We start from the raw sequence: 18,655 nt of genomic DNA, 5'->3' as shown, positions 1-18,655 counted from the left end.
AGAGTGAAGACCAACTCTGCTACAATAAGTCTCTATCATATAACTTGCATTTAGTTTACTTTCCAAAATTCTTCATTTTACTCTATAGAGAGGGGAAAGGAGGAGAAATATTTGAGTAACAACGATTTGAAAGCAAGAGGTACAAAAAAATTAAAGGGAACAATGATGACTAGGCATTACATTGCAACGATAGAGAAGAGGAAAAAAGAATTTTCTGCACATTTCCAATGTTAGATAATCGTACATAATGAATAACAATATATATCCTACAAACAGTTCCCCAATTCAATGGACCCGTAACAAAGCAAACTCGTGAACTGCTCCTAGAATGCACCATCATGATATAAAATCAAAGTGGATGAAGGTAAAAATTGGTACTGACAAAAATTAAGACACCAGTTTCTAAGGAGAAAGCTAAGCAGTGAAGACCAAGTAGTAGCAGATAGAGAGAGAGAGAAAGAGAGTGAACCTTCGAGAACGGCACGTACTGTTGGAATAGTACTATCATTCAAATATTTGTTGAAGAAAACTGAGATATTGTGAGGCATCTATCGGGCTGACCCCAAACCCTCTTAACTGCAACGGCACGTACTGTGATGTCAGTGTTCGTGATGCTGCTGTAACCTTGATTTTAAACCTTGGCTGATGTTTGGCTTGGCTATTCAGGTAGCTGGAACATCCTTGGTCGTACATTAGATACACATGATCCGATATAATTCCATGATGTGGTCTGTCCAGGTACACAGTGTTACCTTCATCTTCACCAACACTGATCTTAAATTTCAAAAACAAACCCTCTGATTGAACCTGCGGAACTATGAAGCAAAAAATGAAGACCATCTCAGGGGAATGCGGAGGAAAAGAGAGATCAATAGTTAAGGAGTCTTGTGTTGTCCCATACACCAGCCACTCTGGAACTTTGCTTCCCGGATACACATAAGTGCTTTGAGCATCATAACTGTGACCAACTGTGGATAAATGTTGGTGTACAAGGGCATTCAGCCTGATAGCTCTGACAGGGTGTTCCTCCAAAATGTAGTCCAACTGAAGGGACTGCAGAGTAAAACAGAAATCAATGGGTAGGAAGTCACATGTTGTGTTCACATACAACAAAACTCTGCTTCCCCGATACACATTAGTGATTTGAGCATCATAATCACGACCAAATGTGGATAAATGTTGGAATGCAAATTTCATCATGTTAACTTGCGCATTCAGTGCAATAGCCTTGAGAGAATGTTCATCCAATTTCAAGCAATTCCAGAAGGCTACCCTTTTCTTGTTTTCATTCAGTTGTTCACTAGCGGTTGAAGGGAACAACACAGTATCCAGTGATATGCAGCCACTGGCATCTAGTATTTCAAGTGATGGGGGAAGCTCCGGTATAATCGGAAGCTCCCTACAGTGCTGAATATCTAGATGTCGAAGCTTTGTAAGATGCTTGATGCTTGCAGGCAAGTTCTCAATGTAAGTGTATGCTAGATTTAGCTTTTCAAGTTTGCTTTGAAGTTCAATAGATGAGGGTAGTTGTTTGATACCCGTGCCATTGAGGGAGAGAAAACGAAGGGAGCTCAGATGGATATTGCTTCCAAGGGTTGAAAGGGAAATGCATCCACCTAGATCCAATTTCTCAAGCTTGTTGATAGAGAAAACAGATGGATGCACACTAGTCAGCTCTAGACAAAAACGGAGATCTATGACTTTAAGATTTGTGGCCTTTGAAAAGTCTGGCAGTTCCACCAGGCTTGTGGATGAATGCAGTACGAGGGTGTTTAAATTCTCAAGTTCCTGTAACAAATTAAACAAAAGCATGAGCTAATGGAAGTTGTTTATTTGTATTCCTTGGAATGCAAATGCACACATGTATTATTTACCTGCACTTGGTGCCAAAGTTTTTTCACTCGGCTGTAGGGCAAGTTCAATTCAACAAGATTTTCCGCAGAAAACTTGGATGGCAAGGATTCCAAAGGGTAGAAAGCCCACCGAAGATATCTTAGTTCATTTGGCAAAGATTCAAGCCCTTGAGGAAGATACAACACTTTATAAGGCCAATCACAATACAAATCAAGAAATTGTAGTTTGCTCATCTTAGCAAATACTTGAGGGCTTAACTGCAGCTCCTGATTCATCGACGAGTTGAGGACTATGCTTCTAATGGCCTCACTCCCCTGCCACCAAAGTAGTAGAAAATTTTCAAACATCTTTATAACTCACTTTTCCTACAAAAAATAAGGTACATTTTTGTAACTTAGGGATTTTACCTTGTTATTTTTCAGCACTTGATAAATGTCATCAGCATCCAGCAGTCGACTTCGGTGTCCGGGGTCTTCAATAGATTCTTGGCGAACCATCTCCCAAGCGGTTTCTTGTATAATGTTATGCATGGATACAATATTCTCTTGAGAAATAGTTATAAGAGCTTTATCTTTTAACCTTTCTAACTCAGCAGCAACAGAATAATCACGATCCTTTAATAGAAGTTTTATTTTGTCAACATTCAAATTCAATCCATCGAAAAAACATGCAATATCCAAAAATATCTTCTTCTCATCGTGATCAAGATCATCATCAATGCTAATCTTAATAACATCATGAACCTTTTTATTGGGCACTTTTTTGAGCCTTTTTGATTGGCTTTCCCATATTTCTTTATCTTTTCCACGAAGAAGATGACCCAAAACTTTAAGAACTACTGGAACGCCTTTGGCATACTCGACCATGCTCTTAGACAGTTCATAGTATTCTCTGTCAATATGATTATGTTCAAAGGCATTCAAATTGAAAAGCCGGAAAGACTCATCAAAGTCCAGTGCCTGAACCTCGTATATATCATCAACCCATTTAGCAAGCACTTGCTTATCTCTAGTAGTTATGATGATTCTACTACCATTTTTAAACCTGTCCTTTGTTCCAACTAAACTTTCTAGTTGCTCCGAATCATTGACATCATCGAGAACAATAAGAACCTTCATACGACGAAGCCTTTTCTCCACATAAGTAGGCAATACATTTGGGGTTTCAATTTTCAAATCTTGTTCCCCTAGTAGTGTGGAAAAAAGCTTTGTCTTCAAAGAGATTATTCCCTGTCTTCCCAACTCTTCTCTTACATTAGCCAGAAAACAAAACCCTTCGTAATCAGCATGCAATCTGTTATATACTTCTTCTGCAATAGTTGTCTTACCAATACCACCCATACCCCAAATTCCAATAACACGAACATCTTCTGACTCTAACCGTAACAGTGATTCTACATGTGAAATTGGCTTTGCAATTCCAACAAATCCTTTTGAGTTAACTTGGTGCACATGTTTCAATCTCTTCTGTACCCATTTAACTATTTCTTCAACAAGCTCGGCTTCATTTCTACAAAATAAACGAGAAAATGTAAGAATATAAATGACATTATTATTATTTTAAACATGCCTTACTTTGGATGTAAAACTAGATAAAAGTCTGTAAGGAACAAGCTTGATAAGAGGCATATAGCTATATAATAAATACATAGCGGGAAAATATTGAACATTTATTTATTTATTTCAAATAAACTTACCGAAAATTTGAAGAATGAAATCCTTCTAAATTAGCAGTTTCCTTCAAAGCAGATCTCCAGGTTTGCAACTTGATTAAACTATGCCTTTTTTCATGTTCAGAAAATGCATTTTTATAAGCCCCCTTTTGATGCCGTACTTGTGAGGGGTCGACTTTGTAGAAAACGGGTAGCACAATCTGTCCATCTTTTTCTTTGCACTCAAGTATTTTCACAAGCTCTAGCAAACACCAAGATGAAGAAGCATAGTTTTGAGAGAATATGACCAATGAAATCAATGATCTTTCAATTGCTCCAAGAAGATCTTCCAATATTTCACACCCTTTGGGAAGCATGTCATCTACGAAGGGAAAAATCTGCTTTTGATATAAAGTCTTATTCAAATGACTGAGGAAACCTTCACGAATGTCTGCACCTCTAAAGTTGAGAAAGAGATCATACTTTATCTGAGGAGCAGAGCTAGAAAAAGACACCACTAGATCCTCAGAATCGTTGTCTGCTGTTACTTTTTTTGCTACTATTCCCTCCAATTTCAAAAGAAGCAAGAGACAAGCAAATACAACATATTTTATTTGATCAGCTCTGGAAAAAGAATGTGTCGTTGGATCCACGCGTCCATTCTGGATCTTTCTTTTTCTCTACACACCAATGTCAAAATAAGCAGCTTCCCAAAAAAAAAAAAAAAAAAAAAAGAGCAAGCCACAATATATCTGCTAAACAAAAATAAAGAGAGAAAAGAAATGAAAAGATCAAAGTCAAATGCTTAAAGAACTGGACTTTTTTTTTGGGTATATATATGGAGGGCTCTAGGCCCAATATAGAACTGGACTTTGTATCTGCAACAAGTTCAATTAACATATGACATTACCGGTCCTTCTAGATTAGCAAAATTTTCATATTTTTATTTTGAATTTGATATTTTTCATGTTTACATTATTTCCTATTCACATAAAAATATAAAAATACGTGAAATTCATATAGGGTCATATAAAGAGAAAAAGAAATATGAAAAAAAATAAATTTCACACACTTTTATATATGGATAGAAAATAAGATTATCTCTTACAACATTAGAAACATTAAAACTTTTTATTTTTATTTGGTGGCAATTGGACTACTTTAAAATTAATTACCATTATTATAATTTATTAAAAATTATTAATTAATAAGTATGACTTAATAAATTATAACCATTAGATTGACAAAAATTAATTTAGTAATAAAACTTTGTAATAGTAAATATGACCTCTCTTAATTATATTTACTTTTCTAAATTTTTCAAACAAATAGCTATCAAAATGCATTAATTTTTAACAAAATATAAGAATGCATATTTTATTACATTAGAGATGGGTAAAATGAATTGGCCTGCAGTAACATGCTAAAAAGGTGGGTTGGCCCCCAAATCAAAAAGAAATTCATTCTGTTGGTTCACACTTCACACTCAAGTTTGGAATTGGAACGCGTGTGTTCGAGGAGAATCACTGACACCTCGTTTGGTTTCTGAACTGAAAGCAATCAGTTTCAACTTTCAACCAGACAAACCATGAGTTCAGGCAGCACAGAGAAGGAGAAGGAGGAGCCGAACGTCTTTGATACTGCGGCGGAGCGAAAGCTCCTGCAGGAGGATCCGTCGCTGGTGAAGGCCGGAGATTACGACAACCGCACGGCTGGATCGACGTCGCCAAATGCTTGATTGAATTCGGCGCTGATGTCAACGCACAGGATCGTTGGAAAAACACTGTGATTCACTGATTCTAATTCTGTTATCTCTTTCTCTCCGTGTGTGCTTTATTGCGAAATGAGTTTTGTGCTTTATTGCGATATGAGATTTAGGTTTTGGTTTATGGTTTACACATGGATTTCTCAATAGTATTTATTTAATTTAATTCTTGTATAAAGATAAATTTCAATTTTAATTATACTAGTCAAAGTTTTTATTTACCTCATATGGGGGAAAATCTTCAAAGGTGAAAGTTTTTGGGGAGCTATATGGAAATAAAATTAAAGAAAAGGAATAGAATGAAAAGAACTTTTCCAAAATTGGAAAAAATAATACCCAATAGTGTACAACAGCTGTACTCTAGTTTCTCTCTCCTCATCTTCACCTATTAGTTTCTATCTTAGCTTTGTCCAAAAGTCAAAGATGGACTTCCTAATGTGACTCAAGTTTCGACCCGTCCAGTTAATATGAATTAACTGGAATAATTTCAATCAAACCCTCAAATCTAGCCCGGTGTAAATTAAAGAGTTCTTTTTTACCATTGATTACTTTTTTATACCTTCAGATAATTTTATCTTACCAATAAAAAAACTACATCTATAGGACTATCCTCTATTTGATCCACTCTTCTTACTAAGCTTTTTTTTTTTTGATAAATTTCTTATTAGGGCATTTATTATTAGTCTTCTTCTCACGTGATCAAATCATCTTATACAGATTCTACCATCTTTTCCTCAATAGGTATTATTTTTATCTTCTCTATAATATCTTGTCTTGCATTTTCGCTTATCTGGTGTAACATTCTCATGCTCTTGCTAACTCTTTAGTACCCAACATTAAATATCAGAAAGCACAGAAAGTCTTGACCCTCCAGTTGTTTGATACATAATAGAATTTATAATGAATAAAAAATAATCTAAGGGAGTGAAAAAAGGGGGTGAAACTTTCCCTCTAAGATTCACCACCAATGTTATTGTCCTATGTGGCTTTATCGAAAATTTGGAAATAATTCTATAAGAGGAATGTGTTATCAGAAAGGTATGAACGGTAACCCCCTTTATCTTTTTATTTTTTCCTCCCTCAAATACTTATGCATCAACAAAATCATCAAAAGACTACATTAATCAATCATTCAGAACAACTTCAGGCTTTAACCATCAAAATCATAAACAGTAAGTGCAACATAACCAGTGACACTTCGTTCATTACTATTTTCCATTGAACTAGTATGTAAAAGGAGTAATATAATGTCAAACACACAATCTTTTAACTTATCTGTTTCTTTCCGAGGAGCTCATTATGCATGAAGAAACCTTCAAGTACAGTGACTTGCAAACAAAATGAGAAAAACAAACCTGAATTCTCAAAGCAACACCCTGAAGTTGCGATTTAAGCTTGTAAAACTTCCCAATCTGATGGCGAGTTCTGATAAGATCCTTGGCCATCACTCTCACTTCCCCCTGACAAATTTAAGCCAAACCCACAAACTATTTGAACCAGACCAAAACATATGAAAATGCATATCATGTACCCAATCAAATAATCTCAATTCTTAGCACCATCCCTCCACATTAAATCACAATCCATACAAAGCAACAAACTTCTCCTCACACATAAACTACTGAAGAAAGTCAAAATCAATCAATAAAATAAAATCATTAAAAAACCAAAAAAATAAAGAAAGAAATAATACCATCTGTCCTTGTTTGGCGTTCTTCTTAATCTCAAGAATCAACTTCTTCTCTTGAGTCTGCAAGCCTTGCCTTTCCCTTTCTATTTCTCTAATGGACTTGTCTAGCATCCTTTTATTTTCCCTCAGAAGCTCTGTCATCATCACAAGTAACAAAACTACCCTTTAACAAACAAACCCAATTCCTAATCAAAGACACAATTTTTTTCGAAACGGAGAAGCCAAACAAAAATCAACCCGTCATTTTTTTTTTTCTCTAACCAAATTGCTCGATTCAATCAACACAATCACAATCACAATCACAACGAAAACGTACCCATTTGATAGTAAAATAAAAAATTGGCAAAAGAGAAAGAACAAGAACCTGCAGGAGTCTTTCTACTGCCGAAGAGAAAACTCATATTCGCTCCATGTTGAAACTATGAGATCTCTTCTTTAGTGTCGTGTTGCCTCAACAGACTTTGCTCAATGGCTGCTATGCTATTCTTTGTAAGCTATACCTATACCGATATCAAACATACTATATAAATTTTATTATGTTCCACGTATTTTAAAAGGGGAAAGGATTTCTTTTCTAAAAACACGACTTTGTCTCCCAACAGTTTTGTCTTATATCTGGTGAAATTTTTATATTTTTTCTCCCGTGTAGGATTAGAAAGAGAAAGAAAGTAAAGGATAAAAAAATGCAAAAAAATCACTAATTATATATCAAAATGATGTCATTTAATCTAAAATAATGTAAAATTGTGCCCTTTAAAATAACAAATATTTTAAAAATAAGAGATAAAGTTACAATTAAATAATATTTTTTCTCTTTCTTTTACAATCAATCATCAAAAAATGTATGAACTATTATTTATTTATTTGTACTTTTAATTTTATTTTAGTGTCAACCCTGATTTTTTTTTTTTATGTAGTTTTTCTCTAATTTTTAGAATAAATAAATACGAAAGAGTTTAGTGTAAGATTTAAACAAATTTGTTTCTAAATTTTAATTCTTATATTAATCTTGCACTTTGATTTTATCAAAGTGTGACTACAGATTTTTTTTTTTTTTTTTTTTTGCATTACATGGGAATTGAACACACCACACTACACACACCTAACACACTCACACACCCTAGTGGTTTAGCGTGACTACAGATATTAAGTAAGAAAGGTGATAGCCTCTTCTGGACATTAACAAAATCATGTTTTTGTCCCAAAGATGCATAATAAGTTTTTTTTAAGTAATAATAAAAGAAAGAGAGTATATAAATTGGACCCAATGCAATCCAAATGACTTTAAATTGGCTACTATCCAATTCCTTTTTCATGGCCCAATCCATTAACATGTACAAACTTTTATAATCTGGATCATACTCTATTCTGAAGCCTCGCCAAGTGTTCACCCAAAATGTAAGCCCAAGAAGACCTTACCTGACCCATATCCAAGGATATTCTTGTTACCCAGAGGCCCTCACCAAACCCAAGGATATACTCACCTTCTCTCCACATATTTCAATATTCCTCCACTATCCTGTAGTCCACTAAGATAAGATGCATGTCTTTGAGGATTTGTATGGAATCCTAGGGAATGTTGTTTCAACTTCATTATGGTTTGCTTTGTAATTGTGCTTAATTTTTCTCTCTTATACTAATGAATAAATTTTTGGTGCTACTGTTGCATCAAAGATTCAGTATATCCCACCAATGAAAATATTACATGTTAGTCAAAATTTTCTTTTTTCCATCAAATTCTCTCTCTCTCTCTCCTCTGACATGTAATACTCTCATTGATGAAATGCACTGAATCTAGGTGCAACAGATGCACCAAAGATTTATTCCTTACTAATAAATGTCACTGAACTCAAGAAATTTTTAGTTGCAAATGAGACATTTTGGTTTGTCTAGATGCCAATTTTTCCATTAAAATATATAGCAGGTTGTAATTCTATTAAAGAAGGGCTATACTTTCGAAAAATGAACAACCCGTAGATGATAATGTGTTTATTTTGAAACTATCATTTTGCATTTGATCCGCACCTTTTTTTTTATTCGTAGTTAAGTTGAACATAATTTCTCCTGTGAAATTGCATTTAAGAAAACAATGTTATTTTGTTGGGAAAATGGAACTGTTTTAACTAACACGTGTTTCTGTTTTAAGTTATGATGATATTAATATTATTTATTTTTTGAGAGGTAAGCTGAGGCATGCAAAATACTTTTGAGTACTTTTGAGTATGGGTGGTCCTAAATTCTAATTTTAGCCATGCTTCAAATGTAGAAAATTAGGTTGAAGTTATATCTGTCGCACCGTCACACACTCGAGTCACATTTGTGATTGCCATATGCAAGTCTTAAAAATGTATGCAGTTACTCCTATGAGTTCTGCTCAAGCCCTCACAACACCCCCACAACCAGCGGCGGACCCATATTGGGATCAATGTCTGCAAATGCAGACATGAATTTTTAGAAAAAAAAAAAGATTTAACTACATTGCCTAATATCTTGTTTAGTTGTTTTGTACTCTTCATCCACCATATATTATTTAAGAAAAATAAACAACTTCACAAGTCACAATAAGTGCAATTATAACCGTCCAACTTTTATATTTAATAACATGCAATTTGATGACAATGCATGTAAAGAAAATAAATCTTGTAATTACAGTACCAAAATTGAATCTTTTTAAGAGATTCGTAGATAGCAAACTTATGATTACACTTGTTTATTAATTCTTTTCAATGCATCCTACGTAATCCAGCTCTTAATTACTTTTACTTTTCTCAACATATATTTTACATAAATTATTGAATGCTCGTTTTTTTTTTTTGGTAAACACATTTTAATGCTCTTAAATTAACTATATCATGGTGTGAAAATGTAAAGAAGTTACTGTAATTGATAGGTCTAAAGACAAAGTGGAAAAACTGAAAAATTAAAAAGTAGAATATATTATCTTCGCATATAATTATCCAGATATTATATTACGTGGATTTTTCTTGAATGAGCAGAATATTTATTAGGTATAATTAATCATATTTTATATCAAAATAATTAAAAAATATGTGGCAAGATTATTTTGCATCGCTATAAGAATAAAAATCTTAACAAATAATCATTGCCTAAAATTGTGAAATTATTATTATTCTTAAGTATAGGTCTCAAAATTCTGAGTATTGAGAATGAAAAAAATAACAAAAGAAAAATCTCCTTTATATGACTCTTGATTATTATTTTTTTATGTTAAGTTGAAGTTTTCTTTTCTTTTTTGTTTATATTCTTTTGTTTTTTAATACATTTAAAATAAAATAAAATAAAAAATTCTAGAACGTTGATCCCGAATCTTCACCACTAAGTGTGCAGACATAAAATAAAATTTCTGGGTCCGCCACTGCCCACAACCAATATTTATTTAAATCTCTTCTTCAGTATTTTCTCAGCGCACAAGAAATGAGGAACCTTCTTCTACCTTCTCCTTGCTTCTGTCAGTATGTCCGAAGCCAAAAACAGACAATGGCAACTTCTACAGAAAAGTGAGAGAAGGTAGATAACAAGTTATATTATCTTTGCCCATTATAAAAAAAGTGCCAACAAAAAGAAAAAAGAAAAAATAAATTGACACAAACGAGGAGTGCACAGCTATGTAGCACCGATACTGACACGAGACACGTGACACTCCGACACGACACTCCGACACGTTAATTCTAAAAAATATTAGATTTCGACACGTTAGGACACGTTTTGATATGAAATAATATTTTTAATTTATGTAATGCATACTATATGTAATATTCAATAATTTAACAAAAAAAATGAAATTAAACTTATAATATTCATCAATTTTGCAAAGAAACATAAGATATCCCAAATATTTATATTAAACTTAATAAAATGGTAATCGAAATTCAACGAATTTAATAGTTGAAACTAAAAACTCAACGCAACGCAACCTTTGAACCTTTTTTGAATTTCTATAACACGTGTTAGAGTGTCGGGGAGTGTCGGAGTGTCGAAGAGTGTCGGAAAGTGTCGGTCACGACACTTCAAGGATTTTGAAGTGTCGGTGCTTCATAGGTGCACAGTGGAACAGATGAGTTTTTGGGTGAAATGGATTGAGGAGAAAGAGAGGACTATTACAAGTAGTATAAAAAATATAAAATAATATACTGGGCCAGCCTGAGAGGATTTAAGGCCGAACTTTTGAATTTGAGCCTGAGGCTTTTTTATTAAACGAGCTTTTATACAAGTTCAAGCATGTTGCAAACAATAAATTTTAGACATGTAAGCTCAAACCTTCACGAGGCGAGCCAAAGGCCCCTGAAAGGCTTTGGTCTGTTTAGCACCCCTACTTACAATATCATAGATGACGTGACAACAAGCACACTAAAATTCCACACAAATTGTAACAATAGCATCAGCAACAAGAAACCATTCAGATAATCGACAAGGTAAATATTACTGATATTGTGGATAATAATGGTAAAAATAACAATGCAGTTCCTGAATATTTTTAAAAAATGATGGTAGATAAAAAAGTTTAAAAATTAAACAACAAACCAATTATGGCAGTTTCTAATAAACAACTGAAAACTTAAACAGCAAGCTAGCCCTCCTAAAAGCCATAGAAATAGCACAGACCCGTTTTTTCGTTGACTTTCTCACCATAAAGCTCAACACTGTTCTCTCTAGGAACTTATAACGCTTTTGAACTTCACATTAAAAAAAAAAAAAAAAAAAAACGTTAACATAATATAATTCTTAGTATCACACAATTGAATAGGGGTAAAGGAATGTATCCATTCGTGAATTATTCTAACTTCAATGGTTAAGTGTTTAGCTAAATTTGATTGTTTTATTAAATAAACAATTTTAACTGTGACTTATGATTTGATTATACAAATCAGTAAATTTAAAAGTTTCTGAATAATTAATGAGTATCTATATGTATACATTGGCAAAAATAACTTTAAACAAAAAGATTATATTAACAATAATATATATTTCTGTTATTTAATAAATTATAATATTATCTAAAAAGTATAAATTATCAAATTTTCATATTCAATTTTATTTTTTTTACTTTTTCCTCTCTTTTTTAAACATAAAATTATCTACTAAATATTAAATTCATATCGTTAAGAATGACAAAAAGAATATTAGTTGTTTTGTCTAAGAATAATTAGATCGTTTCAGAGAGATTAGACTCTTTCACATGACAGGTTGTGGCAAATAATCTCAGCCACATAAATAAATTAATACTAATTAGAGAGAATTAAAAAAAAAATAACGAAATGGGTCAGGTTAAAAAAAAATTAGAATTCATCTTCTCATATCTTATTTTAACATGATTTGAGACATATTAATTTATAGATACTGGTCAGAAATTAAGCGGCAATTTTCATTTCTCATCATCTGAAATTTATCATTAAAATTATGAGGTAAGTTATATTTACAATTTTTTTTTATAATTTCTTACAACTATATCTTAACACCGTTAATTTCTGCCAATCAACGATTATGATTTTCACAAATTAAACTCATTAATTAATTATTAATTCATAATAAATAATAATCATTGATTGACAGAAATCAACGATGTTACGATATGATTGTAAGAGGTTGTAAAAAAAAAAAAGATTATAAGTATAATCTTTCTCTAAAATTATAAATAACTAATTTATAACAAATAACTGAAATATTTTACATGAGATAATCATGTTAAATATATGAGGGTTCCCTTCCCAATTTTTTCAATCCCCTTTAATACAATAGTTAATTCATCATAATCTTGCCGGTTTAAGTTTCTCTCTCTCTCTCTCTCTGTCTCTCTCGGTTACAAAGGTTATCTCTTTAATAGATAGATACAGTGGTGGATAAGAATTACAAAGCGTTGGAAAAAGGAAGGGTTTGTGATAGTGACATCCCATAATTGAATGATTTATTTAATACAATTTAACATTCCAAATTAATACAGTACTATTAAATTATAATATTAATATTTTTTTTATCTTTTATATATGCATAAAAATATGGGCAACTATCAGCTTAATGATAAAATGTGTAGGTAATTATATTAAGTGATATGCGTTAAAAAAAAAAAATGTAGGAGACTCATGTTTTTTCTTCTTCTCTATTTCGCACATATCATTCTACATATTTTTATGTCTGTTGAAGAGATAACTGCTGCAACATAATAACCATTATTTTTAAGCAAATCTTTCCACCTCAAAAAACTGCACCTCTCTTTTCTCTGTTTTTTTCACCTTTCAAACAAATAAAAAACTTTTATCTTTTCACTTTATCTTTTCACCTTTCAAGGAGAAGCTGAGATTTATATAACAAAAGCTGTCTAAGGAAGGCGAAGGTGTGGTTGCGATTCAGTACACAAGCTTAGCATTTGTAGAGTTTGAGGTAACTTTTGGGAGCTCAAAACACCCCATTTAACTAAGCACGTTTATGTTGTGGTGAATTTGTGTGACTTAAATCCCCTTCTTTCTTAGTTAACATTCCTGGAATAAGTTGCATTCATACATGCAAATGTTGATTACATGCAATGTAAGTTGGTCAAAATTGTGAAATATGAAGAATATGTGGTTGTGTATGTAGAAAATGGTAATGAATTGAAGTAAACCAGTGGATGAAAAGGGTTATGCACGAAAGCCCCTTGAATTCGTGCTTGAAGTGCCTCTGATTACAGAAGGAATAGATTCCTTGCTGACTGGAAATAATAGGAATCGATTCGGATGTATAGGGAATCTATTCCATCCTAAACTTCAGATCATACACACTTTATCCAAGGTAAGACACCTTCAAGGGCCTATAATGCCCAAAAGATACAACAATGTTGTATTTTCTTTAAACTCTAAACTCAACCAGAATTTACACTTGCCAAATTGAGTCTTATGAGTTGGCCAAATAGAACTGAAAATTAAAAGTAAGGACCTTAGCCTTATGAGCATATGAATATGACAACATTATCGATGTTGGAAAAATGGTATTTATAAATAATAACAGCTTGTATTACCTGTATGTGGATTTTCTTATTATTTGAGGCTCTGGAGGTACGTATCATGTGCTGTTGGTTATGTTTCAAATGATATACCGTGCATACATGATTCTTATATTAAGAACCTGTTTGGATCATTTTTTTAAGATAAAAGCTACTTTAAGGTAAAGCTAAAAAAAAAGAGCTTAAAAAAAGGGTTAAATGCTGTTTGGTGATTACATAAAAAATTTAGGTTAAAAACTCCATAGGGAAAGATAAATAGTAAAGAACAAGTAGAGTGAAGACCAGTAAGTCTCAATCATATAACTTGCATTTAGTTTACTTTCCAAAAATGTTCTTCATTTTACTCTATAGAGAGGGGAAGGGAGGAGAAATATTTGATAACAACGATTTGAAAGCAAGAGGTACAAAAAACTTAAAGGGAACAATGATGACTAGGCATTACATTGCAAGGATAAAGAAGAGGAAAAAAAGAACTTTCTGCACATTTCCAATGATAGGTAATCGTACATAATGAATAACAATATATATCCTACAAACAATTCCCCAATTCAATGGACCCGTAACAAAGCAATCTCGTGAACTACTCCTAGAATTCGCCATCATGATATCAGTAAAAATTGGTACTGAAAAAAAATTAAGAAACCAGTCTCAGTGAAAGCTAGGCAATGAAGACCAAGTAGCAGCAGATAGAGAGAGAGAGTGAACCTTCGAGAACTGCACGTACTGTTGGAATAGTACTATCATTCAAATATTTGTTGAAGAAAACTGAGATATTGTGAGGCATCTACTGGGCTGACCCCAAACCCTCTTAACAGCAATGGCACGTACTGTGATGTCAGTGTTCGTGATGCTGCTGTAACCTTGATTTTAAACCTTGGCTGATGTTTGGCTTGGCTATTCAGGTAGCTGGAACATCCTTGGTCATACATTAGATACACATGATCCGATATAATTCCATGACGTGGTCTGTCCAGGTACACAGTGTTACCTTCATCTTCACCAACACTGATCTTAAATTTAAAAAACAAACCCTCTGATTGAACCTGCGGAACTACGAAGCAAAAAATGAAGCCCATCTCAGGGGACTGCGGACCAAAAGAGAGATCAATAGTTAGGGAGTCTTGTGTTGTCCCATACACCAGCCACTCTGGAACTTTGCTTCCCGGATACACATAAGTGCTTTGAGCAGCATTACTGCGACCAATTGTGGATAAATGTTGGTGTGCAAGGGCATTCAGCCTGATAGCACTGACAGGGTGTTCATCCAAAATGTAGCTCAACTGAAGGGACTGCGGAGTAAAACAGAAATCGATGCATAGGAAGTCACGTGTTGTGTTCCCATACAACAAAACTCTGCTTCCCTGATACACATTAGTGATTTGAGCATCATAATCACGACCAAATGTGGATAAATGTTGGAATGCAAATTTCATCATGTTAACTTGCGCATTCAGCTCAATAGCCCTGAGAGAATGTTCATCCAATTTCAAGCAATTCCAGAAGGCTACCCTTTTCTTGTTTTCATTCAGTTGTTCACTAGTGGTTGAAGGGAACAACACACTCTCCAGTGATATGCAGCCACTGGCATCTAGTATTTCAAGTGATGGGGGAAGCTCAGGTATAGTCGGAAGCTCGCTACAGTGGCGAATATCTAGATGTCGAAGCTTTGTAAGATGCTTGATGCTTGTAGGCAAGTTCTCAATGTAAGTGCGTGCTAGATTTAGCTTTTGAAGTTTGCTTTGAAGTTCAATAGAGGAGGGTAGTTGTTTGATACCCGTGCCATTGAGGGAGAGAAAACGAAGGGAGCTCAGATGGATATTGCTTCCAAGGGTTGAAAGGGAAATGCATCCACCTAGATCCAATTTCTCAAGCTTGTTGAGAGAGAAAACGGATGGATGCACACTAGTCAGCTCTAGACAAAAACGGAGATCTATGACTTTAAGATTTGTGGCCTTTGAAAAGTCTGGCAGTTCCAGCAGGCTTGTGGATGAATGCAGTACGAGGGTGTTTAAATTCTCAAGTTCCTGTAACAAATTAAACAAAAGCATGAGCTAATGGAAGTTGTTTATTTGTATTCCTTAGAATGCAAATGCACACATGTATTATTTACCTGCACTTGGTGCCAAAGTTTTTTCACTCGGCTGTAGGGCAAGTTCAATTCAACAAGATTTTCCGCAGAAAACTTGGATGGCAAGGATTCCAAAGGGTAGGAAGCCCACCGAAGATATCGTAGTTCATTTGGCAAAGATTCAAGCCCTTGAGGAAGATACAACACTTTATAAGGCCAATCACAATACAAATCAAGAAATTGTAGTTTGCTCATCTTAGCAAATACTTGAGGGCTTAACTGCAGCTCCTTAATCATCGACGAGTTGAGGACTATGCTTCTGATGGCCTCACTCCCCTGCCACCAAAGTAGTAGAAAATTTTCAAACATCTTATAACTCGCTGTTCCTACAAAAAATAAGATACATTTTTGTAACTTAGGGATTTTACCTTGTTATTTTTCAGTACTTGATAAATGTCATCAGTATCCAACAGTCGACTTCGGTGTCCGGGGTCTTCAATAGATTCTTGGCGAACCATCTCCCAAGCTGTTTCTTGTATAATGTTATGCATGGATACAATATTCTTTTGAGAAATAGTTATAAGAGCTTTATCTTTTAACCTTTCTAACGCAGCAGCAACAGAATAATCACGATCCTTTAATAGAAGTTTTATTTTGTCAACATTCAAATTCAATCCATCGAAAAAACATGCAATATCCAAAAATATCTTCTTCTCATCATGATCAAGATCCTCATCAATGCTAATCTTAATAACATCATGAACCTTTTTATTGGGCACTTTTTTGAGCCTTTTTGATTGGCTTTCCCATATTTCTTTATCTTTTCCACGAAGAAGATGACCCAAGACTTTAAGAACTACTGGAACGCCTTTGGCATAATCGACCATGCTCTTAGACAGTTCATAGTATTCTATGTCAATATGATTATGTTCAAAGGCATTCAACTTGAAAAGCCGGAAAGACTCATCAAAGTCCAGTGCCTCAACTTTGTATATATCATCAACCCATTTAGCAAGCACTTGCTTATCTCTAGTAGTTATGATGATTCTACTACCATTTTTAAACCTGTCCTTTGTTCCAACTAAACTTTCTAGTTGCTCCGAATCATTGACATCGTCAAGAACAATAAGAACCTTCATACGACGAAGCCTTTTCTCCACATAAGTAGGCAATACATTTGGGGTTTCAATTTTCAAGTCTTGTTCCCATAGTAGTGTGGAAAAAAGCTTTGTCTTTAAAGAGATTATTCCCTGTCTTCCCAACTCTTCTCTTACATTTGCCAGAAAACAATACCCTTCATAATCAGCATGCAATCTGTTATATACTTCTTCTGCAATAGTTGTCTTACCAATACCACCCATACCCCAAATCCCAATAACACGAACATCTTCTGACTCTAACCGTAACAGTGATTCTACATGTGAAATTGGTTTTGCAATTCCAACAAATCCTTTTGAGTTAACTTGGTGCACATGTTTCAATCTCTTCTGTACCCATTTAACTATATCTTCAACAAGCTCGGCTTCATTCCTACAAAAGAAACGAGAAAATGTAAGAATATAAATGACATAATTATTATTATTATTTTAAACACGCCTTACTTTGGGATGTAAAACTAGATAAAAGTCTATAAGGAACAAGTTTGATAAGAGGCTCTTGAGATATATAGTCGGACGTTGGTTGCTCAACAGCAACTAATGTGGAGTTTATATATCTCAACAGAGACATATAGCTATATAATAAATACACAGCGGGAAAATATTGAACATTTATTTATTTATTTCAAATAAACTTACCGAAAATTTGAAGAATGAAATCCTTCTAAATTAGCAGCTTCGTTCAGAGCAGATCTCCAAGTTTGCACCCTGATTAAACTATGCCCTTTTTCATGTTCAGAAAGTGCATTTTTATAAGCCCCCTTTTGATGCCGTACTTGTGAGGGATCGACTTTGTAGAAAACGGGTAGCACAATCTGTCCATCTTTTGCTCTGCACTCAACTATTTTCACAAGCTCTAGCAAACACCAAGATGAAGAAGCATAGTTTGGTGAGAATATGACCAATGAAATCAATGATCTTTCAATTGCTCCAAGAAGATCTTTCGATATTTCACCCCCTTTGGGGAGCTTGTCATCTACGAAGGGAAAAATCTGCTTTTGATATAAAGTTTTATTCAAATGACTAAGGAAACCTTCACGAATGTCTGCACCTCTAAAGTTGAGAAAGACATCATACTTTATCTGAGGAGCAGAGCCAGAAAAAAACACCACTAGATCCTTAGAATCGTTGTCTGCTGTTACTTTTTTGGCCGCCACTATTCCCTCCAATTTCAAAAGAAGCAAGAGACAAGCAAATACAACAACATATTTTATTTGCTCAGCTGTGGAAAAAGAATATGCCATCGTATTCACGCGTCCACTCGGGATCTTTCTTTTTCTCTACACAAAAAAATAAAATAAAAATAAAATAAAAAAATAAGCAAGCCACAATATGTCTGCTAAACAAAAATAAAGAGAGAAGAGAAATGAAAATATCACAGTCAAACAGCTTAAAGAACTGGACTTTTTCTTTTTTTGGGATATATATGGAGGGCTCTAGGCTCAATAAAGAACTGGACTTTGTATCTGCAACAAT

The 18,655-nt window shown here is 33.9% G+C and overlaps 3 protein-coding genes across 3 annotated transcripts; all 3 read right to left on the bottom strand.

Moving 5' to 3' along the window:
• Positions 1–475: 475 nt before the first annotated feature.
• On the bottom strand, positions 476–5,095 carry LOC133307504 (putative disease resistance protein At4g11170). The gene is made up of 6 exons (XM_061508010.1): positions 5,084–5,095; positions 3,551–4,071; positions 2,262–3,363; positions 1,875–2,168; positions 1,133–1,788; positions 476–958 (listed from the first exon to the last, which is right to left on the bottom strand). Exons 1-6 carry the CDS (start codon positions 5,093–5,095, stop codon positions 505–507), a joined length of 3,039 nt encoding a protein of 1,012 aa, XP_061363994.1. The 3' UTR covers positions 476–504.
• A 1,299-nt stretch (positions 5,096–6,394) lies between these two features.
• LOC133307503 (vacuolar protein sorting-associated protein 2 homolog 1-like) lies at positions 6,395–7,361 on the bottom strand. Its single transcript, XM_061508009.1, has 4 exons — positions 7,325–7,361; positions 6,964–7,094; positions 6,626–6,730; positions 6,395–6,418 (listed from the first exon to the last, which is right to left on the bottom strand). Exons 1-4 carry the CDS (start codon positions 7,359–7,361, stop codon positions 6,395–6,397), a joined length of 297 nt encoding a protein of 98 aa, XP_061363993.1.
• Positions 7,362–10,381: 3,020 nt separating this feature from the next.
• Positions 10,382–18,423, bottom strand: LOC133307502 (putative disease resistance protein At4g11170). The gene is given in 8 exon segments (XM_061508007.1): positions 10,382–10,468; positions 11,239–11,328; positions 14,492–14,577; positions 14,679–15,148; positions 15,323–15,978; positions 16,065–16,358; positions 16,451–17,552; positions 17,819–18,423. Coding segments are annotated over 8 exon segments (3,390 nt in total).
• Between the last annotated feature and the right edge of the window lie 232 nt (positions 18,424–18,655).

Source organism: Gastrolobium bilobum, unplaced genomic scaffold, assembly GCF_033153095.1.
Source record: "Gastrolobium bilobum isolate Gb01-03AN ecotype WA unplaced genomic scaffold, APGP_CSIRO_Gbil_v1 utg367, whole genome shotgun sequence".
Classification (NCBI taxonomy): Eukaryota; Viridiplantae; Streptophyta; class Magnoliopsida; order Fabales; family Fabaceae; genus Gastrolobium; species Gastrolobium bilobum.
This window is presented reverse-complemented; position numbering and strand designations above follow the sequence as displayed.